At 39.5% G+C, this 27,993-nt stretch overlaps 1 protein-coding gene across 3 annotated transcripts in view; it reads right to left on the bottom strand.

Moving 5' to 3' along the window:
* GNB4 (G protein subunit beta 4) overlaps positions 1–27,993 on the bottom strand; it is a 58,839-nt gene that overhangs the window by 10,963 nt on the left and 19,883 nt on the right. For all 3 annotated transcript variants that reach the window (XM_032407153.1, XM_032407154.1, XM_032407155.1), the window contains exons 2-8: positions 20,208–20,305; positions 12,992–13,030; positions 12,191–12,297; positions 10,494–10,557; positions 8,366–8,528; positions 7,143–7,209; positions 6,835–7,036 (exon numbers count right to left, since the gene is read on the bottom strand). In XM_032407153.1, coding sequence (XP_032263044.1) covers positions 6,835–7,036; positions 7,143–7,209; positions 8,366–8,528; positions 10,494–10,557; positions 12,191–12,297; positions 12,992–13,030; positions 20,208–20,264 — 699 coding nt within the window. In that variant the 5' untranslated portion in view covers positions 20,265–20,305. The remainder of the gene's footprint in view (positions 1–6,834; positions 7,037–7,142; positions 7,210–8,365; positions 8,529–10,493; positions 10,558–12,190; positions 12,298–12,991; positions 13,031–20,207; positions 20,306–27,993) is intronic.

The following is a 27,993-nucleotide window of genomic DNA, read 5'->3' as shown; positions in this document are numbered from 1 at the left end:
CTTAACGACTGAGCCACCCAGGCGCCCCTAGAAATTACAAAATTTTCTAAATATTTGTTCATTCAACATATATGCACTAAGCACCTACTGTATCATGCACAGTTCTAAATGCTGGTCTGGTGGTAAATGGAAGTCAACAAAACTGACAAAAATCTTTGTCTCCATGGAGCTTATATTCTTGTGAAGCAGACCATAAACATGAAAAGCAAATAAAAAATAAGCATGTTAGATCATGGTAAATACTAAGGAGGGGAAAAAAAAAAAAAAAAAAAAGGCCAGGACAAGAGCAAGGGCACATGGGCAAAAGCTTAGAGTGTCCAGGGAAGACACTACTGAGAAGTAGGATTTACTGAAGAATCCCCCCCTCCAACCCTGCAGGAGGTGAAGTGATGGGATTCTGTTGGGAAGATCAGAGACATGGGGGTGGGGGGCAGTAAGGGTGACAGTCCTGGGGGGGGGGGGGGAGGTGGCGGTGGCAAGGAGCCCAGTGTGACTGAGGCAGAGGGACGACTGGGCAGTTCAGAGAGAGAGGGAAGCAGTGTAGGTCATGGGTGACCACAGGTCCACAGTCCCTAAGAGGCTGATATGAACCCCTCAGGATGGTTGTTTTTCAGAACTTATTAGAAGAGGAATATGCTGTGTATTAAGAACAACTCCACTGGGCCCGAAGTAGCATGCTGTAATGAACACAACAGTGTGTCCAGGGACAGATACAGTCATCCTAAGTGGGGTAAGTAAAGACTATAAACCGCTCCTTGTTGCTCTGGTCAGGTTCTGCCACACGGTAAGTCTGCACTAAACTGAGGGGACGAAACGTTTTTCACAACTCGGGACATCGGACTTGCTGCTCAAGGCTGGACGGACCACAGCGAAGGGGCAGAGGGTAGATGGTGGAGGACCTGCTGGTTCAGGTAGAGGTTCTCACTTCAATCTGCATTTTTTCCTTTTCTCCTTAACCAGCTCCTTTCTCTCCCTCTCCTAGTGTGAACTGTTTTTTCGAAGTCCTGAGCTATTCACTTCAGATTATTTCTTTAGTGGCCTACTATGCGACTGGTTCTTATGTTTAAGAACATATGTCCAGTGCAGGGTGCAAGGTTTATTCAGTCAACGTTATTAAACTACATTATTTAAATCCTTCATCTTTTTTCTTGCCTACCTAGGGTATCAGGATCCCAAGGTTGTATATGAAAGTCTCCTACATAATGGTGTTTTGGATTCATTTCTCCTTGCATTTCTAATGGCTTTGGCTTTCTGCGCATTTCAACGTGACAGCTTCACCACGGACCATTTCTTGTTAACATAAAACTTCTCGTCTTATAGTTTGTATTTCAATTTTACTTTGTATAATAGAAATATAGTAATATTACTACAGATTTCTTTTAGTTTATCATTTGCCTACTCTTTCATTTTTACCCTTAGCTTTCCTGGGCCATTTTGTTTTAGATGTAGCTCTTATAAACAACATATAGTTTGACTTAACAATGTATCTTTTAATAGTGGCAACCATTTACATGTATTGCCTTGAGTTATTATATGTGATCTTAATTTCTTATCCTAGGTTATATTTACTGGAATATTTCTCCCCTGTCATAAAATAAGGCCTCTGATACTTAAAATTCCTGGGTCACAGTATTTCTCCCTCAACACTCAGCAGATATTGTTCAGAAGCCTTCCAGCCCTGTCTATTATGGGAAAGTGTGAGGCTAGCCTGACTTTTTTTTTCATCTTTTGTATCCAGGTAATCTACCTTTTCATTTTGAATATTTCTAGAATTTTTTTGTCCTTATGTTTTGATATCTTAATTTCAAAAGGATAGGTCTATGTTGGTCTTTTTAAATTACTTTCATATACTGGGCAAGCCCCTTTAAATTGTTAATTTTTCAAAAATGAGCTGAAGAATTATACTTCTGCTTTCAGCCCAAATGGAGTTAACGTGATTACATTTACCCCCATGCTGAAAAAAATAAAATAAATAAAATTGACAAAGTATATGAAACCTGGTTCTAAAGACACTGGCTATCAGTCAACAAAGGAGAGTGGTCCCTGAGAGACAGGACACACATGAGGTAAGCCCCATAACTGCCCCAACTTCCTGCCTGGAGAAAGTTTACAGGTCATGGTGCTGGGAAGGGGATCCCAAATGGAGCCCACTGATGTCCCAGAGTTGAGGAGACAGCTGGGAATCCAGGGAGTCCAAGGCAGCTAGAGTTCACAGGCCAGAAACCGGAGAGGACAACCCTCTCTTCTCCTGACAGAAAGTCAGGAGATGGTAAGGGGCCCCTCAAGTATTCAGCTGAGTGCTGACCACAGGTATGTGAGGAAACTACTCAAGCAGAGGAGATACCCATAAAGATAACAGGAAACAAGCCAATGCTCACCCAGGCCCAGGAATAATGTCTGTCCCTCCTAGAAAGGGGGGAAACCTCACAATTCACTGGGAAGAGAGATCATAAGGTTTTCCCCTCACTGGTGGGACAAACTTAAGCATACACAAAGTGGTGCTCTGGTCCACCTAACAAAACTGAAATGTAAGACCCGAAAGGATCAAATTATTTCCAAATAACTATTCCCTAGGACAAAGCTAAATAGTATTTATATAAATACAAAATTATCCAACACCCAACAAGGTAAAATTTACAATGTCTGGCATCACATCTAATGAAAATCAGACATGCAAAAGCGAAAAAATATGACCCATAATTAGGAGGGGAAAAAAAAATCATTCTGCTGACACAAACCCCAAAAATATCAGATGACAGAATTAACAGACAAGGACAAAAAGCAATGTCTGAGATTAAAAAGGACACTGTATGGGTTTAATGGCAGATGAGACACTGCAGAAGTGTACTGAGCTGGAAGACACAGCAACAGCCAACTATCCAGAGTGAAATACAGCGAGGAACAAGACTGAAAAATAAAATGAACACAGTATGAGTGAACTGTGGGAACACTTCAGGTGTCTTAATATATGTGTATCTGGAGACCCCAGAGGAGAAGAGACAGAAATATATAATGGCTGAAAAGTTTCCAAATTTGATGAATAATCCACAGATCCAGACACGAGAAATATGAAGAAAATTATACAAAGGCACATCATAATCAAGTTGTTTAAAAACAAAGAGAAAGGGCACCTGGGTGGCTCAGTCGGTTCAGCCATTAACTCTTGGTTTCAGCTCAGGTCATGGTCTTGGGGTTGTGGGATCAAGGCCTGCATCGGGCTCCGTGCCCAGTGCAGAGTCTCCCTGAGATTCTCTCTCCCCCTCTCCCTCTGCCCCTTTACCATGCCTCAGCTCAACTTGTTCTCTCTCTGAAATAAATGGATAAAATCTTTAAGAAAAAAAAAAATATATTAAAAGTAGCCAGAGGAAAACAAAGGACACACTGTGTAGAGACCAAATATAAGCACGATAGTACATCTCACATCAGTACCAACATAAACCAGAAGACAGCGGAATAACATCTTTAGAGTATCAACAGAAGGGGAAAAAAAAAAAAAACAGTGAAAATATTTTTCAAAAATGAAAGCAAAATAAAAAATATTTTAGATATACAAAAGCTGACCGACTTTAACAGATTTACACTATAAGAAACATTAAAGGAAGCCTTTCAAGAAGAAAAATAGATGAAAATCTGAACCCATAAACAAAAGAATGAGGAGCACAGAAAATGGTAACTATGTTAATAAACGTAAAGACTTTATTTGTTAAATCTTCCTAAAGGAGCATCAGCTCTTGAAAGCAACAATAATATCAATGTACTGTAGGGTTTAAGACCTATAAAAGTAAAATGTATGACAACAATTGCACAAAGGCTGGGAGGGGAGAAGTGGGAGAATCCAGGTAAAAGGTGCTTATCTATGTGTAAAAGTGGTATAAGAGCACTTAAAGGTAGACTGCCATAAACTAGAAATGTATACCACAGATTTTCTCGGCAACCACAACCACAACCACAAAAACCAAAAACCAACAAAAATATTGCTAAAAAGCCAAGAAAGGAAATTTAGAAATTCAAAAATTTTTTAAAACCTCAAAAGAAGGCAGAAAAAGAACAAAGAATAGACAGGACAAAAGGCAAAGAGCAAGATGGTGGATTTAAACCTAATCATGTCAATACAATAATCACATAAAATGTAAATGGTCTAAACAGTAACAGGCAGAAATAGGACTTTTTTTTTTTTTTTTTTTAAAGATTTGAGCGCATGAGCAAGCATGAGCAGGGAAGGGGAAGGGGCAGAGGGAGAGGGAGAAGCAGACTCAATGCTGAGTAGGGAGCCCGATGCAGGACTCGATCCCAGGACCCTGGGATCATGACCTGAGCCAAAGGCAGACGCTTAACTGACTGAGCCACCCAGGCGCCCCAAAATAGGACTCTTTAGACCCAACTACTGCCCTATAAGAAAATCACTTTGAATATAAAATACAAATAGCAAGTAAAAGCAAGGAAAAAGATATGCCCATGCTAAGACTAATCAAAAGAAAGCTGGGGTAGTTCTATTAATATCAGACGAAAATTTCAGAGTAAATAATATTACCAGGGATAAAGAGGGACATTTCATAATGATAAAGAAATCAATTGACCAGGAGAACACAATAATCCTAAAGGTTTATGCTTTGAAATACTCACTGAAGCAAAAACTAATAAACTGCAAGGAAAAATGGACAAATACAGGATTAGAGATTTCAATAGCCCTCTCTCAATAATAAATAGAAAGAACTGACAAGTATCAGTAAGGATACAGAAGACCTGAATAATACTATTAACCAACTTGAGATAATTGTTATCTGTGGAACTCTCCATCCAGTAACAGAACAGAGATTCTTTTCAAGTGCAGAACAATGACCAGGCCAGACTGTATTCTGGACCATAAAACAAGTCTCAAGAAGTTTAGAATCCTATAAATCATGCAAAGTGTATTCTTGGACCATAATGCAATTAAAAACTAACAAAAATAAAGATATCTAGAAAATCTCCATATATTTGAAAACTATGTAACATACTTCTAAAAAACTCATGCGTCAAAGAGATCAAAATTATAAAGAATTTTTAACTAAATGAAAATGAAAACACAGCACATCCAAATCTGTGGAATGCACCAAAAGCAATGTTTAGAAATTTACCACTTTAAGCTTCAATATTAAGAAAGAAAAAAAAGTTTCAAATCAATGGTATCAACTTCTACATTACACACCTAGAAAAAGAAAATGAAACCCAACTACACAGCAAAGAAATAATCAGAAAAATCAATTAATAAAGCAGAAAAATAGAGCACACTGTTCAAACCAAAAGATGGTTTTTTTCTTTTTTTTTTTTTTTTAAAGATTTTATTTATTTATTTGAGAGAGAGAGAGCATGAGAGGGGGAGGGCCAGAGGGAGAAGTAGACTCCCCGCTGAGCAGGGAACCTGATGTGGGACTCGATCCCGGGACTCCAGGATCATGACCTGAGCCGAAGGCAGTCACTTAACCAACTGAGCCACCCAGGCGCCCCCCAAAAGATGGTTCTTTGAGAAGATAAAACAGATAAACCTCTACCAAACGTATTCATTTGCTAGGGCGGCCATGTAACAAAGCACCACAAACTGGGTGGCTTACACAGCAGAAATTTAAGGTCTCACAGTCCGTGTCTAAGGGCTGTGGATGGCAGTCTTTTCCCTGTGAGTCTTCACACTGTTTACCTTCTTTGCCTGTTGGTCTGGAGCTTTCCCCTTTTTCTAAGGATACCCCTTATCTTGGATTAAATGACCTTCAATCCGGTATGACTCAGCTAATCACATCTGCAACAACCCTATTTTCAAATAAGGTCACATCCTGAGGTAGTGGGGGTTAGGACTCAATGGATAAATGGATAACCTCAATAAGCCTATATCCAAGTAAGACATTAAATTTGTAGTTAAATCTCTTCTCACAAAGAAAATTCTCCTAGAGAGCTTTCACAGGGAAATTAAACCAAACATTTAAGGAAGAAATAAGACCAATTCTACACAATCTGTCCCAGACAACTGAAGTGGAGGGAATGGTCCCCAACTCTGCCTACAAGGCCAGCATCAGTCTCATACCAAACCAGAAAAAACATTTGAAGGAAAAATAGAACTTTTATGAATATGGCTGTAAAACTTTATAAAAACTTTTATAAATCAAATGCATTAATATATTAAAAAGTTATGCATGATGACCAAGAGTGGTTTGTCCCAGAATTACAGGGTTGGGTTAATATTTGGGGGGTGGGGGTGAATCAACGTGAATTCACCATTTAACAGACTAAAAAAACAAAAACCACATGATCATCTCAACAGATGAAGAGAAAGCATTTAATAAACTCCATTCATCCCTGACAAAATCTAAGCAAATTAGGAAAAGAGAATACCATCAACCTGATAGAGGTGATAGGATGAGAGATGGAGAAGACTAGGTTTACCTGCTCTAAAATTCTCTTTTTCTAACCAGGCTGGCCTACTAATAGGGGGTGGGGGTAACAAAGCATTTACTTTCTCAGATGTTCAACAAAATTATAAAAAATGGCTTTCAATATGTGAATAAATAGAAAGCAGTTTTTTCCCCAAATACATCTTCTTACAAAATTAGGAGTGTCTTATACACATAAGCATTTGTATTCATAGTAGTTCTGGAAATCCTAGTCATTTCTACACAGTTTAGCATTTGACCTACATAGGACAATAATAACCACAAATGACTACTTCATTTTCATATACACGAATACTTACCTGGCTTAATCTATTTGTGGTTACCTCTTTGGAGTTTTTGTTGTTAAAATCACGTTAAAGATGTCAACAGTTTATAGGCACAATGCATTTCTTTAGAAATGCTATTTACTTACACTGACAGCATTAATGTCTGACACATGTCCAGTGAAAGACTGTCTGCACATTCCATCTCGAATATCCCACAATTTTGAAGAGGCATCACAAGCACCAGAAACAAAAGTCCTCATGTCAGGACTCAGAGAAAGACTCATCACATCTCCAGAATGCCCAGTGAATGTGGTGGTCTGCTGGGCAGTTTCGATGTCCCATAAAGCACTATAATTAAACATAAATTAAAATAATGACTATTAGATCTTTCCTAATGTTAGTTCCCGCTACCACCCTCAACCCCCAAATCAGTGTTCCTGTGGGCCACACTTACCAAGTTGTGTCTCCTGAACTTGTAACAATTTGGCTGTCATCTAAAAATCGACAGCAGGACAAGTAGCCTACGGCACAGAGAGCAACACATTTCAGGTTATCACTGACGGAGTGACTCAATTACCATGTGAAATAGTAACACATTTTTTTAAAACCCAATACGTGGGCAACAAATGTTTGTTAGTATAATCTATGGTTCTACTTTTAGTTACCTCAAGTTCCATGCTGTCTGCAACTCAATTTTATCAACAAACTCTCAGGTATTTACTATGTCGATGGGGCGCCCTGTTAGACACTCTGAAAATGACAAACTTAGGACACAGTCCCTTCTGCCTACTATGATTACCAAAGACAGAGAGATTCCTTTACACAAATCTCCATCATCTATGGAAGACTGGGTTAGGTACACTGGGAAATCCTTTAATAATACTGTGAGAAATTACGACAACCTCAGTGAAGGCTTCATGGAAAAGGGTCACCTGAATGAGAATTCACCAGTGTTTCCAAATATGGAAATGGCAGGAAAATGCTATTAGAGATTTTTGTAAAAAGCATCATCAAATAGTACTACCAAGAATTCGGAGATTTAAAAGTATTCTTGGAGAGGCAGAAGCCTGATGAGTGGCCATAAATTCCTTATTAATACTGCAAACCAAATGCTACAGTACGGTGTACACTCTATGGTGTGCATACTGGCAAATCAAGCAATGCACTACCACATTCGTGGAGTATTTTCCACTGTGTATCTAATACACACTTTTAATTACATAACTAAGTACAGATGCCAAAATCCCATAACTGTTATATGGTTGTAGAGAAAACAGAAAATTCTATTTGCTCCCCCCCCCCTTTTTTTAAAGTAGGCTCCATGCCACAGGGCTTGAACTCACATCCCTGAGATCATGACCTGAGCCGAAATCAAGAGTCACTTAACTGACTGACCACCCAAGTGCCCCTGTATTTGCTTTTTCTTTTCTTTTATTGTTTGAATATTTTACAATCAATCTGTCATTTTTATAAAATTGACTATTTTTGAAAGAGAAATAAAGTTACAGTCATTATTTGTAGAACTATAAAGTTGGTCCTTTGCCGATTCATATTCTTTTCTCCTCTCACTTGATTAACACTCAATCTTCAGCAGCTGACCATGATTTGTCACTCGTTCTCGGCTCCCTTAGGAGTCCTCATACTTGGTAGGAAAGGACAATATTTAGTGGAGCTCACCTGTGTGACCCGGTAACTCTCGGCTCACTCTCACGTTTCCCTCTCTGGTTTTTAAGTTATATATAGAGCAGATGTTGTCCAGCCCTCCACACGCGACATAATTACCGGAGGGAGCGTAGGCACAGGTCATCACCCAGGAAGACCTCAAAGGAATAGCATGCATCTGTACAACAAATATAACACACAAAAACTATTACTAAGATTACAAAAACAGTCCATTTTTGAAAACGATTTACAGTGAAGCAAATATTACTAAAAATTAAATGCATCTAACTAAAAATAAGCCAAATTAAAAACGCAATGGTTTGAGAACAATGAAAAATAAAATACTAATACAGAAAAAGTAATAGGCATGTTAGCATTTATCACCAATTCATTTGGATTTAAGTGTTCTTTTTCAGAAATTATTTTAAGAGGACGCAGAATGTTTCAATGCTAATATACCCATTCAAAATATTAAGTGCAAAATGTTAAAGAATTGAATAAAATTCTTTGTTTTTGCAATAACAGTCAAAAGAGGAATTTCCTCCAATATAACACTGAACAATGCAATTATCAGAGCCAATTAAAATGGTTCTTCCATAAAAAATAAAAAAATAAAATGGTTCTCCCATGAAGAGATAGCTCCGTGGGGGCGCCTGGGTGTCTCAGTTGGTTAAGCGTCTGCCTTCGGCTCAGGTTATGATCCCAGGGTCCTGGGCTCAGCAGGGAGTCTGCTTCTCCCTCTCCCCTCTGCCCCTCCCCCTGGCTTGTGCACTCTCTCTCTCTCTCTCTCAAATAAATAAATCTTAAAAGAGAGAGAGATGGCACTATGTCCTAATAGTAGGATATATACTCTGCACCCAAATTTTAAAAATGTCCATAGTTTGCACTGATCTGCCCACACCGCTCTGGTGCCTTATTACCCAATACCAAACATTTCAAGTAGGCGGCAAAATTTAAGGTATACGGGAATAAGCAAGGCTAAATGGTGATTACTATTATGCTCTCACTTAAACCTAAAATATTTTAAAAGCTATTTTTGTTCTAGGAAAATATAGTTGAAAGACATGCTGGATGGGCCAATTAATATAGAAAAACTGTTATAAATCTGTCTTAGCTAGCTTTAAAATCTCAACCAGGCTGGGCGCCTGGGTGGCTCAGTTGGTTAAGCGACTGCCTTCGGCTCAGGTCATGATCCTGGAGTCCCGGGATCGAGTCCCGCGTCGGGCTACCTGCTCAGCAGGGAGTCTGCTTCTCCCTCTCCCACTCCCCCTGCTTGTGTTCCCTCTCTCGCTGTGTCTCTCTCTGTCAAATAAATAAAAATCTTAAAAAAAAAAATCTCAACCAGGCTGAAGTTATTATTTACTTCACAAAACAGTACTTTTAAATCTTCAATAAAAATAGTGATAGAAGTATACACAGAATCTAAAAGGTATTTCATGTGTGTAAGTTTTCTTGAAGCTTTTCTGCTACCACTCAACCCCTTTACACCAAGGATTCCTTCCGGTGGACACATTAGGAGGACCCACTGGGTTCTGCCAAGAGACAGGGAAAAGTTGTAATTTGCCTCCAAGCTACTGCATCTTCTGAGCAATCCAGAAACACCAATCAGTGGCTAGAGTGGACCGAAGGAAAGCCTCACACTAGCATTCTGGCTTACCCACAACTAGAAATAAAAATCTCAGGGTCTCTGCCCATTAGGAAATGGGTAAGTTAAAAAAAAAAAAAAAATCATTTAAAGGGGCACCTGGCTGGCTCAGTCAGAAGAGCGTTGTGACTCCTGATCTCAAGGTCGTGAGTTTGAGCCCCATATTGAATCTAGAGATTACTTAAATAAATAAAACTTAAAAAAATCAATCAATCAATCATCCATATGTAAAACTGATGGACATCCTTTTCTAATATTAAAATACAAAGTAGGAGACTCAAGTAAAATACACTGAATGATAGTCCTACCACTGTCCTTGGGAACATAAAAGGGCTTAATATTAAAAGCAAACACTAAGCCCAAAGAGAGGATCTAGATTAAAATAAATGGAATAAATTTATCTTTGAAGGAAATTGGTTTGAAGTAATTGAATAAAGGAAAGAACTGTTGGGCACCAGACCAAATAAAAGGTTAAAGAAAATGACTAAGAAATCCTACCTTATTTGTTGTATAGCTATCCCAAATAATTAATTTTCCATCTTGGGAAGCACTGACTAGTAGCCTAGAGGAACAAACACAAAAATAATTTGACACAGAGGAAAAAGTAGTTTAAATTAGTCATGCATTGCATTACCGTAGGGCAGTTCAGAAAAAAATATTTTTCTAATTAAAAACTTGATACCAGAAAATATCTTCCCAACTTAAAAAAATAAAATTTATTTTTCACGCCAAAGTTTTCAATAGGACATAGATTTTAGCAAAATTTAAACATTTTGGGGCGCCTGGGTGGCTCAGTCAGTTAAGCGTCTGCCTTCAGCTCAGGTCATGATCCCAGGGTCCTGGGATCGAGCCCCGCATCGGGCTCCCTGCTCAGCGGGAAGCCTGCTTCTCCCTCTCCCACTCCTCCTGCTTGTGTTCCCTCTCTCACTGTGTCTCTCTCTGTCAAATAAATAAATAAAATCTTTAAAAAAAAGAATTTAAACATTTTACTAAAAATGCCTCTGGTTAAAATTCAAAAAAATGATGCAACTTTTTATGGCGACAACATTCTAGTTCTTATTCAAGATTCTGATAGTAGCTGAGTGGTTCATTATTTACTGACTTAAATTTAATGACATAAAAGCCTAACAACCATATTTCACTCCACCTAAAAATCTTAACTGAGAGCCTGTGAAGGCGAGGCAGCGTTATGGGTATGATGCAGGACGTGCCTCCTGCCTTTTGAGGCCTCTACCATCTGGCAGAGAGAAGGTATTTACACACACTTACAATAAATTAAGTAAAAATGGTCAGAGGGGTGGTATAAAAATCAATGCTATAGGAAAGTAAAAGGGGGACAAATACCTCTGCTTGTTGAGTCTTGAGAAAAAGAATGCATACTGAAAAACGGAATTCTGTAAGCTAAAGGTAGAAGTCTCTATTCTGTGAGGAGGGTATGTTCATTGGCAAGAGGAGGAAAAATACAGCAAGTGTTTCAGGAATTGTGAATTTTCCAGTTGCACAGAGTGTGTGAGAAATGGGCATTACAGCTGAGAAAAGTGGACCGGGCTTGAACAGCAGAAAGCTTTGTCTGCTGGCTAAATATGAACTCTTAACAACTATTAGTTACTGAACTTTTTTGTTTTGCTTTGGACATTTTCATTAGAGTATAAAATTCAAAAGATACAAAAAAAAGCTACCCAGTGGGGGAAAAAAAAGTCACCCACCTATCCCTGTCACCAAGTCACCCAGATCCCTTCCCTATAGGTAAATAACATTAGCGGACTTTATGTAGCGGCTGCCACAAATTTTTTATCAAAGGGAAGGTAACAGTAGGATACGAGGCAGAACCTGAATTTTTTTTAAGTAGGCTCCATGCCCACCTTGAACTCACAACCCTGAGATCAAGACCTGAGCTGAGATCAAGAGTTGGACGGACGCTTAACCAACTGAGCCACCCAGGCACCCTGCAATTAAATTCTTTAAAAATCAATTGGCGGGGAGCCTGGGTGGCTCAGTCGGTTAAGCAGTTAAGTGATTGCCTTCGCTCAGGTCATGATCCCAGGGTCCTGGGATCGAGCCCTGCCTTGGGCTCCGTGCTCAGTGCAGAGTCGGCTTGAGATTCTCTCTCTTCTCTCCTCCTTTCTCCTGCCCCTCTCTCCCCACACCTGTTTAAAAAAAAAAAAAAAAAAAAAAAAAAAAGGGCAGGTACAAACCTTGAATCATATCCCCAATGCATAGCATAGATCTTAGCTAGGTGACCCCTCAACGTACGTCTCGTTCGCATTTGTATTCGGCCCACAGAATCCATATTTGATGTGATCTTTAGAAAACACCAAGAATGTTATTTTTTACATCTTAGACATAGCTCAGACAATAAAGTAGATATAATAGGCATAAGAAGACAAATTTATAGCAATAATCCCAGAGCCATTATAGGATCAGTAAGTTGAAGAAAAAGCATGACTTAAAATGATCTTATTTGCACACCTTCCAGTGAGAATATCTATTATAGACTATTAACTTTTAAGAATATATATCTCCCAACTTTAGTAGAAAAAAAAAAAAAGAGCCACAAATAAAAATCAAATAGATGATCAAACAGTAAAACACGTATAATTTTAACTGTCCATAAGAAAGCAAGCTTTAGTACAGCACATAAAGTATTTCCTTAATAAAAATTATCAATATTAAACTAATGAAACCTTCCTAAGAGTTGATGTAAGAAAAAGTATCATAGCGCGTATCAAAAAGAATCAGAAATTACCTAAAAAAATACATATGAATCTATGTATTTTTTAGAGTATTTGTTTTTCCACAGGCTTCTATTTTAACAAGTATGCTTTAAAAAGCACATGTACATCATTTGACAAATTACAGATTACAGTTTTTAAATACAGATCTCTTTTCAATTAAATACAATAAAAACCACCTGAATGTCATTTGCATCCGTTATCAAGCTCTTTCATGTGAATTACTAAAACGAATGGAGAAAAAACAAAACAAAACAACTTTACCTGAATAAGCGTTGCATCATTACATGCTTTCCTAGCATCCTAAAGAAAGAGGATTATAATACATTTAAACATGGAAATCTCTAGATAGGACTTAAAATACTATTTTCATTGAAAATGTAGACTGACAAATACACCTTTCACTGTACCACATATTCTTTATTTAAAATTCAGTGGTTAGTATCTTCACAACTTTGTGCAACCACCAATTCCAGAACATTTACCATAAACAAACAAACAAACAAAATCCCTATACCTCCCAATTCACTCATTCCCTGGTAATCACTAGTTTACTTTCTATCTCTATAGATTTGCCCATTCTGGACATTTCCTACAAATGGAATCCTATAATATGACCTTTTGTGTCTGGCTTCTTTCACTTAATGTAGGTTTTCAGGGTCCATCCATGTTGTAGCAAATGTCAGTACTCCATTTCTTTTTATGGCTGAGTAATAGTCCGCTGTATGGATGGATCACACTGTTTATCCATTAACTGATGGACTAAGTTCTTTCCACTTTTTGGCTTTTGTGAATAATGAGGCTGTGAACATTCATGTACAAGTTGTGTATACATGTTTTCAGTTCTCCTGTGTATATACCTAGGAGTGGTGGAGGATGTGATAACTCTACGATTAACTCTTTAATCAAGTGTCAAATTGTTTTCTTCACAGCAGCTGCACCATTTTACACTCCCACCAGGAATGTATTATGAGCTTTCCAATTTCTTCACATCCTCACCCACAGTTGTCCTTTGTATTATTATTATTATTATTATTAGCCATTTTCATGGTTGTGAAGTGGTATCTCACTGTAGTTTTGATTTGCATTTTCCTAACGATTAGTGATGGTGAGCATCTTTTTCATCTATCTGTACATGTGCTTACTGGCCATCTGTAAATCTTCTTTGGAGAAATGTTTATTCAAATCCTTTGCCCATTTTTAAATTGCATTATTGTTGAACTGTAGGAGCTCTTTATATATTCTGGACACTAGATCCTTATCAGATGTATGATTTGCAAATATTTTCTCCCATTCTGTAGGCTGTCTTTTCATTTTCTTGACTAGTGTCCTTACAGAAGTTTTTACTTCTTCTGTTGCTTGGGCTTTCAGTGTCATATTAAACTGCTGCTGAATCCAAGGTCACAAAGATTAACAGCTTATGTTTAGTTCTAAAATTTTTATTTTTATTTTTTTAAGATTTTATTTATTTGAGAGAGAAAGAGACAGCACGAGTGGGAGGGGCAGAGAGAGAGAGAGAGAATCTCAAGCAGACTCCGCAGACTCCACCTGAGCAAAGAGCCTGATGTGGGGCTCCATCCCAGAACCCTGAGATCATGACCCAAGCCAAAACCAGGAGTTGGACACTTAACCGACTGTGCCACCCAGGCGCCCCTAAATTTTTACACTTTTAGCGTTTATATTTAGGTACTATTTTCAGTTAATTTTTATAAATGGTATGAGGTAGGAGTCCAAATTCATTCTTTTGCGTGTAGATATCCAGTTGTCCAAGCACCATCTGTTGAAAAGACTGTTTTCTCCCTCTCAAATGGTCTTGTTATCCTCGTTGGGAAAAAAAAAAAAAAAAATCAATCGGTCCTAGATACATGGGTTCATTTAGGGACTCTCAATTCTATTCCATTGTGCAAATATACTTCTGGTTTATGATTAAAAGATTTTAAATTTCATCCCCATGAGTAAAAATGAACTAGGTTGATTTAATAAGCCCATAGTATTCAGAGTTATATTTGTTACTAAGCTTCAGCAAAAAGCTTCAGAGTTCCCTTTTGGTTTGTTCTGGCATCTAGAAGTTGAGGTGATAGGAAGGATATTTATAGCATACCCAGGTCATTTCAGAAATATTTTTATAAATATATAAACACTTCTTTAAAATGCTTAGTATCTGTATACAGTGTACTTGCAATCAGAAATACAATATTTTAGATCCAATGAGGAAAAGATAGGCTACATCAGGAAAACAATTTATGTAATAGGTAACAGCTCTTACTGAGTCACATCTATACATTAATAGCAAGGTCCTTACATGTAAGCAGGTGTTTATGTTTAAGCATTACCGGACAGCCTTTCAAAGAGACCTTAAATTTTTCCACAAGCTGAAGGGAATTATCAGAAAGAAGATAATAGTGAACAGAAATCGATAGAACAAAATAACATTTAATAAGCAACAAGAGGTTTTAAACCGGGGTTCTCAATAAATTGAGAGGATGCATATAACATGGGAAAATCAAAAGCACAATTCTTCCTACTAGACTTGAAACAATTTTTCCCCCTCTCAAAAGTCAGGGTAGTATCCTCTTCAACTCTTCTTCCCTACTGCGCTTAGCATACTCCTGCCGCCAAGAGGAAGCACACAGTTGTTGAATAAATGCCCCAAAAGGACAACTTGTCCTGTCAGCCGAGGGAAAAATGCCTACCTCCGCTTGCGGCAAAGACTACATGGAATACACGAACTTTTTTAGCTGCCCTTCAACCTATTTATAACACTTACAATATTTCTATGTAAGGCTATTCATAAGTAGTTACACAAACATATGATCTGATTCTCTCATTCTTAGTCAAACCTCATTTGGCAAGGAATAATTGGGTCCAGTTTCCTACAATGAAAGGAATTTCCAGAAACGACAGTGATGGCCTGAGCCACATTCTAAAAACAGGGTTTTCTGATTTTAAGCTTTGTGAAAATGAACTATCATTGTTTAGGTCATCTTTCTTAATTCAGTTATTCAATTAAAAAAAACACCACAATCTATGTCAGGTTCTATTCTGGGCATAACAGTTACAGCAGCAAACCAGACAGGCCAGCCCTCAGAGGGCTTGTAATATTAACGGGACAATTAAACTGTAAGTGAAAACTATTGACTAGTGCAAATCGGTAAAAATTAAAACGCTGGAATATAAGCATTCTACAAATAGCAGTTACGTGCAAATCATGAAAAGATTCTATTCACATGCAGAAGAATTTACTCTTATGACACTTATCCATTATAAAACTGAATATAAAATTATTCCCAATTAAAGGCTGAAGTCCATATTGTCCACCATAATCTAAGACATCTTTGTGCAAGAGAAAAGTGAAAAGAGAAAAATAACAATTATGAAAGAAAAGTCTGTTTCCTCTACTTGTTTAATTTAAAATAATATTTTAAAATACTGCATAAGATTCCATACATTTCTATGATGTCAGGTGTTTACACCACAGTGAAGTATACAGTTAGATTATATTTTAGAAGTGAGGGAGAAAGAGAGGGAGGGTCTTTAAATATAGCATGACATGATTAAACTGAGAAATAAAGTACATGGCACCTTACATACATGTGGTTACTTGAAATCATGGGAGAGGAATGTGAGCACCTGCACCCATGCAATTGTGTTTGGGATCCTGGTGAGCTACGAAGAATGATTAGGACACAGAATTTTCCATCCAAGTACAAGTAGCAGAGGCAAACGCGCACAAGGAACCACAACACAAGGCCAGCTGTGATCAACCCTGTAACACAAATCCAAAGTGCTGTATGAGTAAGGAGCTACCATTTACTGGTAAGTCCTATGCACGTCATTTCACGTGATCTTCTCCACAAACCTACACAGTGGGCACTGGTATTCTCACTTTACAGGAAAGATATCAAGAATCACAGAAGTTAAACTTGCTCATGGCCACAGAATAATGAAAAGCTGAAGCCCATGCACTTTCCACCATGCCATGCTGCCTGCCTTCCAATAAAAGGAGAATAAATCCAAGTACAGGACTCTGGTGAGGCTTTTCAGAGGAGTGGGACTCAACGAAGAGGAGTCGCGGGAGAAAAAGTGGAGCCAAGGTAGTATAACCCTAGGCAAAGGAAAGCATTTGTAAAACGGCGATGAAGGGGGAAAGAGCAACGCACGATCAGAGAACAGCCACCAGACTACAACACAGGCTGAAGGGCTGGGAGGGCATGGGATATGGTGTCAAAATATACCTGGCCTGAGGGGCTCCTGGGTGGCTCAGTCAGGTGAGCATCCGCCTTTGGCTCAGGTCATGATCTCAGGGTCCTGGGATTGAGCCCTGTGTCCAGCTCCCTGCTTGGTGAGTCTGCTTCTCCCTCTCCCTCTGCCCCTCCCCATAGCTTGTGTGCACACACATGCTCTCTCTCTCAAATAAATAAATAAAATAAAATCTTTAAAAATATATATACACCTGGCCTGAATCCTGGAGCTACCACTTTGTAGTTATGTTACCTTGGCAAGTTATTTCATCTCACTGAGGATCAGTTTCCTCATCTTTGAAACAAAGCAACACCATCTACCTCACAGGGTTGCTAAGAGGATTAATGAGATTAGCATGGGACCCTGTGTTTGGCCAATCATTCCAGGCAAGGACACCACAAGGAAATTACAGACCAATATCCCTGATGAACACAGATGTAAAAATCCTCAACAAACTGGCAGCAAAACAAAGTCAACAATACATTAAAACAATCACACCATAATCAAGTGAGACTTATTTCAGGGATGCAAGGATGGCTCAACATCACAAATCAATGATACAGGACATTAACAAAATGAAAAATAAAAACTGTATGCTCATCTCAAAACATGCAGAAAGGCATTTGACAAAATTCAACATCCACTGATGAGAAAAACTCTCAAAAAAGTGGGTATAGAGGAAGTGTGCCTCAACATAATAAAGGTCCTATATGACAAGCCCCCAGCTAACATCACACTCAACAATGAAAAGCTGAAAGCTTAACGTCTAACATCAGGAACAAGACAAGGATACCCACTCTCCCCACTTTAATTCAACATGTTACTGGAAGTCCTCACCAGAGCAATTAGGCAAGAGAAGGAATAAAGGCATCCAAATTGGAAAGGAAGAAATAAAACTGTCACTATTAGCAGGTGACATGTTATTATATATAGGAAACCCTAAAGACTCCACAAAGAAAACCATTAGAAATAAATTCAGTAAAGCTGCAAGATATACAAAATACATACAAGATACAAAAAATCTATCATTTCTATACACTAAAAACTATCAGAAAGAAATCAAGAAAACAATCCCATCTACAACTGCATCAAAAAGAATAAAACACCTAGGGATAAATTTAACCAAGGAGGTGAAAGACCTGTATACCGAAAACTATTAAGACACAGATGAAAAAAACTGAAGACACAAATCAACGCAAAGCTATTCTATGCTCATGGACTGGAAGAATACTGTTAAAATGTCCATACTACCCAAAGCAAGCTACAGATGCAATGCAATCCCTATCAAAATTCAAATGGCATTTTTCACAAAAATACAATTTTACATCCTAAAATCTGTATGAAACTGCAAAAGATCCTGAGTAGCCAAAGAAATTTTGAGACAGAAGAACTGAACGGGAGGCATCACGCTCTCGGATCTCAAACTGCATTACAAAGTCACAGTAATCAAACAGCATGGTATTAGCATAAAAATGGACATATGGATCAATGGAAGAGAGAGCCCAGAAATACACCTATGCATGTATGGTCAATTAACTTATGACAACAGGGGAAAGACTCTCTTTAATAAATGGTGTTGGGAGAACTGGACAGCCACAAGCAGAAGAATGAAACTGTACCACTGTCTTATACCATACACAAAAATAAACTCAAGATGGACTAAACACTTGAATTTAATACCTGAAACCATAAAACTCCTAGAAGAAAACACAGGTGGTACCTACACATGCACAGGAATATTATTCAGCCATAAAAAGAAAATGAGATCTTGCCATTTCCAACAACATGGGTGGATCCTGTGAGCATTAAGTGAAAAAAGTCAAACACCATAGGATCTCATTTATATGCAATCCAAAAAAAATAAATATCCAAGCTCATCTATACAGAGAACACTTTTTAAAAATGACACGGTCATGTGACCACGTGCTTAGCCAGTCAGTCCGTCCTGTTCAGCTCCTGGGGCAAGTGACACAAAGCCGAGGTGGCAGAGAATCCATTCTGGTGTTGGCAACATCTACTTCAGGGATTATTCTGTGAAGCCTTCTCTCATCATTCCAGGCAAAATAAATCCCTCCTTTGTTTTGACAGCTTTGTCAGACACCTAAACTACCAAACTCAAGAGTTCTTACATCTAAATCATCCACTTCCTTGAATTCCTGGCAGTGAGATTTGGTTTAGGATTTCAAGCCAATCGGAATCAACATTTTCTTGGTGAGTGTTCTTCAGCCATCCTTTGTTCTTTCCATCCCTTTCCTCTCTTTTCTTGTAATATCCTTGTATAGATCCTGTGCTCAATCCTTTCTTCTCATTCTTCACTCATCAAATCAGAGGAGTTCTTCTGAAACAGCTCTTGCAGAAAGTTCACGGTTGGGGGGTTGGGGGGCCAGCAGTGTTCCGAGCCATTAGGGATTCTTCTGGCTTTGTGCTGAAGTTCTTCATGTGTATCCCTTACTGTGTCAGCCCTTGCTTTCTCTGCAGTCAGTAGGCAGAGGCAGGCTACAATTCAGTCTCTTTCCTCTACCCTGCTCACCAAGAGGCTTCCTAAACATGAAGGGATATAGACATGCCATCTTTTAGCTCTATGTTCCTTGATATTCCTCCGTCCAGGGAAACATCTGTTCCCACTGTTCCAGAGGATTACTGCTGTTTTTGCTGAGGGAGTACTACCCACTTTGCAGAAACCCTCCCTCTGAGCCTTCCCACACCCTGATGCATCACTGTTCGATTCTTGGAGTGAAGTTCTAAGTGTCTTTTAATTTTGTTGTTAGATGGAACTTGTATTTGTTTAAGTTCTTTGCTGTTTTGAGTTGATTTCCAACAGTAAAAGATGACAGACATTATTATGCCACTAATAATTTCTAATGTTTTTCTGCAATCTAATATTTTAGAGATTCAGATTTTTCTAGTGTATTACAATGCGATAAATTCTGCCTCATCATATTGCACCAAAAACCAAACTACGATTCCAGGTGTGTGACTAAGAGAATTAGGTTTGTCTTTCAGCAGGAATTACATATAGAATATTAACTTCTTAGGGACACAGAGGTCATAAGTCCACACAGATATTTGTTAGGAATGATTTTGAGAGAGTACTTTAGAGGTACGATAAAAACAAATTGACCACTTCAAGACTGATACATTTAATATATGTAGACTGATCCAATGACAAACACATCTTATTCATCGCTGGTACTAAATAAAAATGTTAAAATTCCAAAATGAGAAACTTTGCTCTTACCTGGATCTGATTCCGAAGCTGTTCCGCTTCCTGCCTCAACTGCTCCAGTTCACTCATCCTTTCACTTGTTTGCCTCAGAAATTAGCAAGTGAAAGCAACTGTCAAAAAAAAAACAAAACCAAAAAATAAAAAACCAGAGCGAGCTGAATTCAGTTCTCCATTTAAATATTAATCTACTTTCTAAACTACTGACATATAACTTCTTTTTCATCCTTCTGAAACTCAAGTGAGCTAGCAATTCCAAGTTCCAGTAACAACCGACTTAGTAAATATAGATCTAGATCACTAACAGGGTCTGATGGAGAAGGTGATCGGAGGATGGAAGAGAAATCCTGAGTTGTAATATTCAAGACTAAATTACAGACCGTTAGTACTAGAATACAGCCCAGTAGGAAATACTTGATAATACTGCAGAGAGCACCCATATCTATTTATCCCCATTTAGATGTCTAATAGGCACCACAGAGTTCATACATCAAAGCTGAACCCCACTCCACCCCCAGGGTCTTCCCTGTCTCAGTAAATGGAAATTCAGTCCTGTCAACCCTTTAAGCCGAACACCTGGGAGTCATCCTTATTTCTTTCACACCCTACATATAATCCATCAGCAAAGCCTGCCAGTTCTTCCTTCAGAAAAATATCTAGGATCTGACCAACCCCGATAACTCCCACCCTGCCTACCTTGGTCTAAGCCACCACCATCTTTCACCTGGTCTCCTTTCTACTGCCCTCCACCACACCCCAGTCTATCCTAAATACGGCAACTGAGTCATCCTTTGTTAAAACACCAGTCTTTCTTCTCCTTTAAATCCTACAAGGTTTTCCACTCCCATTCAGAGGAAAACCTAACTCTACCTTGACCTACAGAGCCCTACCCAACCTCTTACACACACCCCTCTGACCTTCTCAATCACACTGTCCATCTCACTCTGCTCCACCCACTCCAAAGACTTCTTGATGTCCTTTGAACACACTAAGTAGGATCTAGTCTCAATGTCTTTATACTTGCTCTTCCCTCTGCCTGAAATTCCCTCTTACCCCTGATATTTTCATTGCTTGCTGACTTTTCCTCAAATGCTACCTCCTCAGAGGGACCTTTGCTGATAGCCCATAGCCACTTGAGGACTCAACACCATCTAACATGTATTTGCTTATTTGTTGTTTGTTTCCTCCTGGTAGAATGTAAGCTCCTGGGCGCCTGGGTGGCTCAGTTGGTTAAGCGACTGCCTTCAGCTCAGGTCATGATCCTGGAGTCCCGGGATCGAGTCCCACATCGGGCTCCCTGCTCAGCAGGGAGTCTGCTTCTCCTTCTGACCCTCCCCCTCTCATGCTCTGTGTCTCATTCTTTCTCTCTCAAATAAATAAATAAAATCTTAAAAAAAAAAAAAAAAAGAATGTAAGCTCCTTGAGGCTGGGACTTTGCTTTGTTTTTTTGCTACATCCCCAGCGCCTAAGACACTTACCCAGTAAATTAACCTGAAATAGCTTAATAAATAAAGGAAAAAAAATTTTAAAGGATTTAGGATGAATCACAGAACCCAAAGGCAGGAATATTACAACCTCGGGAAGAAACTGAAGCTGAAAACTTATGATAGTATTCTTTCTCTACCTGTCCCGTTTTTCTCTTCCTATTTGTTTTTCTTCTTTCTACAAAATAACTTTTTCTGCTTCTCCGAGCACAAGACCCAGTTTGTATTTCCTCAGGTCAAAATTAGAGACCCAAATGACCACCCTATCTCCAAATTCCCGTAAGAGAGACTCTGATTCCCATAAGGGAAAATCTGGGAGTGCCTGGGTGGCTCAGTCGTTAAACATCTGCCTTCGGCTCGGGTCATGATCCCAGGGTCCTGGGATCGAGCCCAGCATCCGGCTCCCTGCTCTGCAGGAAGTCGGCTTCTCCCTCTCCCACTCCCCCTGCTCGGGTTCCCTCTCTCGTTGTCTCTTTGTCAAAAAATAAATAAAATCTTTAGGGAAAAAAAAGAAAATCTGTTTCTGGTGTCATCCTGCATTCACTTCAACCTGTAGTACAAGTATCTGTTTATTAGGGTTAACTATATTTTGTCAAATTAACAAATTAATCTATTAGGATTGCTTGGAAAGGCATTAAACCGTAAGTAAGAACTGACATCATTCTAATATTCCATGTCCAATTTACTACTATAATATAGCTCTCCGTTTATCTAAATTTCCAGCAAATTTTGATCATTATAAGGCTTAACCATTTTTTGATGAAGTTCTGTCCAACAATTTAGTATGTTCCTCAGGGAGTACCAGGCTGGTTAGATTACTGCCAATCTGGAAGATCATTCTGCCTAACTGAAGATAAATAGCATTCTAGGTTCTTTAAATTCACAACCTTAATTACCCTTGCTGGACCATACCGAGGATACCACTGCCCCCAAATCCTAAAAACTCTGGTTCTGATGCTGCTTTATTTTCTGAGTTCCAAAAAAATCCTGGGCATGCAAAACTGATGTAAAGCTCTTACTGAGTTGCTAATGTACCTAAAAAAGGAGTATCAAGGGGCCATCACAGGTCTCATTAGTTTCAGGGTGTTCAAAACCACCACTTACCCACCCACTACTGCCTTCCCACCCCAACAGCCACCTGCATACAACTGACTCTCTAAAGCGGAGCTTCTCTGCAACTGTAGGCAGAAAGGGTAGGGGTCCTCGAAGAAAGGCCAGTAGACCTAGCTTTCTTGAGAAGTCATTTCGGGCCCCCAGACATCTTGGGAAAGAATGTGAGAACAAACAGCCACTATCAGGCCAGGAGACTGACCTGACCCACACTCTTGAGTTATCTCTGCAGGATCTAAATCCCTCTGAGCACTCAGATACCAGTCCCACCCGAGCCACAGAACTGATGATCTGGCCTCTGCTTTTGCAGCTCCCCGGGACTTTGACCTGGACTCCGTCACCTTAGGACGACTTCTGCCCCACCGCCCAGGCCCCTTCATGAGTACATATGCATCCTGAGCTTCAAAGGTCCCCGATTTTGCCCTTCGGGGAGACACTGCTTTTGCGGGGGGGGGGGGACCCACGGTTCTCCTTTACTTACTGCAAGTAAAACCCTTCCTTTTCCTTTTCTTTGGCTTGGTTGTGTCTTTTGGCTCAACTCCCACCAAGAGGCAAATCCAGTTTCAGGTAACACGGCTAGCAAGAGCTACTCAGGATATACTAGGATCTGTACCAAATGGAGATTTTCCAGCATGGGTGCTGAAACGGATGGAGTACCATGAACAGAAACAGCACACAGAAAGCCATTCCCTCACCACCACTACTGGATGGGTTACTTTTGGGAGAGGCCATGGGTCCTGAATACCCCTATACATTTTTCCTGGGCCTGCCAAAATATAAGGCCCTCATCACGCTCACCTGGGCCGTTTCTCAGGGTTGTATTTGGAGCAAGCAACCTTGAGAGATGAGACAATGTCTCCCCGCCAAGACAGAGCAAAGCTTGCTTCCACTTACTATAAAAGTGGTACATTCCCCAAGCTCAGTGTTTCTGGGCTGTGACACAAATCCAATGTATGTGTGGCATCTATCTAGGCCCACCTGTGTTAACCCCATAGGAACTGAGGAACATGGGGGAATGAGCACAAACCAACACCAGGACAGGCTACTTGCTGGGCTGACCAAGGAGTCTCACGTCATCTGCTAGCGTCCATGAAACAGTAACAGGCTAATTTACTAGCTAGTAAGTAATTAAAATCCCACACACTTTGAAGTCCTTGAAGGAGAAGGTTCATAAGAGAGATGAGGAGTTCAATATGAAATATCATGAGTTTGTGGTACCTCTCCTCTTTTTATGGATATAATGACCTATAACATTGTGTAAGTTATTGTGTAAGTTTTAGTTATAGGATGTGATTTGAAATTTATATATTGCAATATGATTACCAAAGAGTTAACTATCCCATCGCACAATTACCATCTCTTCTTGGTAGAGAGAACATTTAAGATCTCGTCTTTTAGCGACTCTGAGGCACACTGTACCATGTGGTTGACTATAATCACTACGAGGTGCAACAGACCTCCAGAACTCATTCACCCTCCACCTGCAAGCTGCACTCCCTTCTTAAACAGGTTAGATTCCAGGTCCAGCACTTCACCCACAATTTTGCCAGCACCCTAGTTTCCCAACCCTTTTATGTTGTCACACTCAACAGACAAAAGCCACAACCTTGTATGAATCCAACTACCTACCTTTTGGCCAAGTACTCAAGTGACAAAACACTGATCAAAAAAGTCAAACAGGGCATATGAGTTATACTACAAATTCATTTCACCCATCTCAACTGGGCCCTCAAAACCACCCGGCAACCCTATACAGCTTTCTACTCATCACTTCCGCTCTTACTATGAACTACGTCAGTTCCTTTGAACTCTTTAAGCTTCTGACCTTTCACAACCCCTATTACAGACGACCCTGCTTTCTATATCACAGAGAAAGCAGAAGCCATCAGACAGGAACTCTTTCAATTTTCTACCACTACATATATAAAACTATACAAACATAACCGACTCATCACATTCTCCTTTCCCTCTATTCAGAAGAGGAACTGACTTTTCTGTCATTTGGTCCAATTCCTCCACTTACAATTTAAATCCCATCTACCGTCTTTTCAGTAATCTTACACTTCTAATTATCCGTTCTAGAACATTCAAGCTCTCATTTTTCCTCCGTTGTTTTAGTCTTTTAGGAAAAATTTCAAACAGAGAAAGGTAGAGAAATCAGTATAACAGATACCCATAATACCCACTATGTGATTTACAAATTGTTATTGTTGTATTTGCTTCTTGTTTTTGCTCAAGTATTTCTTTTTTTTTTTTTTTTAAGATTTTATTTATTTGAGAGAGCACGAGCGGGGCGGGGGGGAAGGGGTGGAGGGGAGAGGGAGAAGCAGGGAGCCGAACAATCCAGGGCTCGATCCCAGGACCCTGAGATCCGGACCTGAACTGAAGGCAGAGGCTTAACCGGCTGAGCCATCCAGGAGCCCCCATTTGCTGAAGTATTTTATTTTTTTTTAAGATTTTATTTATTTGACAGAGAGAGACACAGAGAAAGAGGGAACATAAGCAGGGGGAGTGGGAGAAGGAGAAGCAGGCTTCCCGCAGAGCAGGGACCCCGATGTGGGCCTCGATCCCAGGAGCCTGGGACCATGACCTGAGCTGAAGGCAGACGCTTAACGACTGAGCCACCCAGGCGCCCCGTTAAGTATTTTAAAGTCAATCACAGACATCAAGACATTCCACTATGAAATATGTCAGCATACATCTCCAAAAGTATTAAGACACTTATCGTTTAAACCATAATACCATTAGTAGATCTACCAAAATTAACAGTAATTATTCAAGAGCTAATACACCTAGTCCATTTTCAAATTTCCCCAATTAGTCTACCAATGTCTTTTTACATCTGATTTATTCAAATTAGGATCCAATTACAGACTACATAATACACTTGGCTATGTCTCCTAAGTCTCTCCATCTAGAAGTATCCACAGCCTACTTTATTACCCCTAGAATACTGACTGACTGGATAGAATGAGCCACTTGTCCCACATTGTGTTTACTTCCTTATGGTACCGTTTAACTTGTTTATCCTCTACATTGCCGATAAACTGTAAGTTAGATCTACAGGTCAGATGATATTCAAGTTCAATGTGTGTAGCAGGAATACTTCTAGGTAACACGGCAGCCTTAGTGTAATAAATCAGAACAAACTTAATCTCTGTTTATGCGCTATTTGTAAAGCTAAGGTTGGTCAGGGTATTCAGGTGTTAATGGTTCAGTCTATTGTAAAGTTGTAATTCCTCATTTTCATCTAGCAAACCACCACCTGTGGGTAACCTTTCACTTTCAGCTGGATTCGATCAGGGTTGAACATGCCCAAGTCTCTCCCTTGGAGAGAGAGAGAGAGAGAGAGAGAGACATACACTGCCTTGATTCCACATTTCACTATCATGGACCCTCCTTTTTCTATCCTTCATTACGACCTCTCAAACAGAGCTGCCTATACATGACCCCATTTCTTCCCATGGAATTCTGAATCCCCAAGCCTCACTCCTGTCCAGTCACCCCCTCAGCTAAGTTGAAGCAGACACCATGAAAAAGGAAGGGCTGTCAGAAGGCATGGCTCTGAGAAAGGTTTCTAGCAGTAAAACCAGAGTCCTTGTGATGCTTGTACCAAAGGTAGAATAGGCCACCCCAAATATAGTTTAAGGATGTGGCATAGGATTATTCAGAGAAACAGGAGAGACTGAAAACAAGAGAAGTTACACCTGAGATGGAAATTTACACTTAAAAAGAAAATCCATTCTAGGAAGGAAAGGACTGTAAATCACCAGAGAATCTTAACCAATGGAGAATGTACTGATTTAAATCTGCACAACAAACCTTACCTTTGTTTACCCTTGCCTTTCCTGATAACCTCCCAGGACTGGTCCCCTACCCAACCCACCCCTGTTCCCAGATCTTCTTTCTTTAGCTGAAGACTGTTTTTTAAGCTGGTGCCTTGGACTACCTCAGGGGTTACACATTTTTCCCCCTGGAAATCTCTCACATATACCCAAGGAATACATACATATTCATAAATTTGTTTCTCTCATTTATCTTTTATTGCAGGGGGTCTCCGCCAAGAACTCAGAAGAGGAAAGGGAAAAATCACCTTTCCTCCTCTAGAGAGACAACCACAAACTTTCTCTGGATGCCTGAAAAGAAATGTTAAAGCTGCCTTCCCCCACCTTCCATTATCTACTGCTAAAAGGAGGAATTAGTTTTTGACTCTTTAAGGAAAACTTATTGGTTCTGTCACTAAGAAGAAAGAATATTTTGATTACACACTTTGTTGATCTTTTCTTCCCACCTGACAATTGCTGGATTGCAACAAGGAGCACATCTAGCATAGACTAAGTTATAAATGACTTCCGTACAAGCCTAGAGGTTGACTAGGGTAAAACGAGGCCACAAGATAGCCCCAAGTGAAACCTAGTAAGATAAATCCTAATAAATTGTGTTTTGACGGTCTAAAGGAGGATCTAACGAAGTGGCTAGTCTATGGATTGACATGGGCTATGGATGTAATATGGCTATGAAAGCTCTGAATTCTTGAGAATGATACTGCTGCATGAGGTACAGTTTAGTAAGTCGCTCCCTCAAACCAGAGATCTAAAGCATGCTCCAATTCAGAGAAGTGAGGTCCTCTGGGGCACGTATTTGACTAGAGCGACAAAGTCATCCAACGACTTGCCCTCCTGCAGGTCCTTTACATCCGTAGTTAATAAAGAACAAAAACAGGGGAAATGGTAAAATAGTTCAAAAAACTTCGTGAATTCAATATGTGTGTGTGTGTGTGTGTGTGTGTGTGTGGGAAACATATGAAAAGTAATGGCAGGAGAAAGAAAACCAGTAAGAGGCACCCACCACTAAAAATTCTCCACTGGGTATAGCCAGGTGAACTGCTGCATAAATTAACTCCAAATCTTCCTTAAAGTTTAAGATAATCAAGAACCCAACCTGAGAAGAGAGTAAACCAAAACATACTCTCTCACTGATCAGACTTTACCTGAATTAATGACCAAAAAAGGAAGCAATGATAGGCAGAAATTAAGGTTTCCATCTACACTGGTCATAGGCCTAACAGAAAACGGAGTAGGACTTCTGAGGACTCAGACATAGTGAACAGCCCCAAAGCTGAAGGCAAAGAGGTACCAATTATGCTATTTTTTTTTAAGATCTTCCAACATATGGGAGCAGAATCAACCTCAAGGTGTACTAAATAG

This window comes from Phoca vitulina, unplaced genomic scaffold (genome assembly GCF_004348235.1).
Source record: "Phoca vitulina isolate PV1807 unplaced genomic scaffold, GSC_HSeal_1.0 scaffold8, whole genome shotgun sequence".
Classification (NCBI taxonomy): domain Eukaryota; kingdom Metazoa; phylum Chordata; class Mammalia; order Carnivora; family Phocidae; genus Phoca; species Phoca vitulina.
Note: the sequence above shows the minus strand (reverse complement) of the source record. Positions and strands in the feature narration are given on the sequence as shown.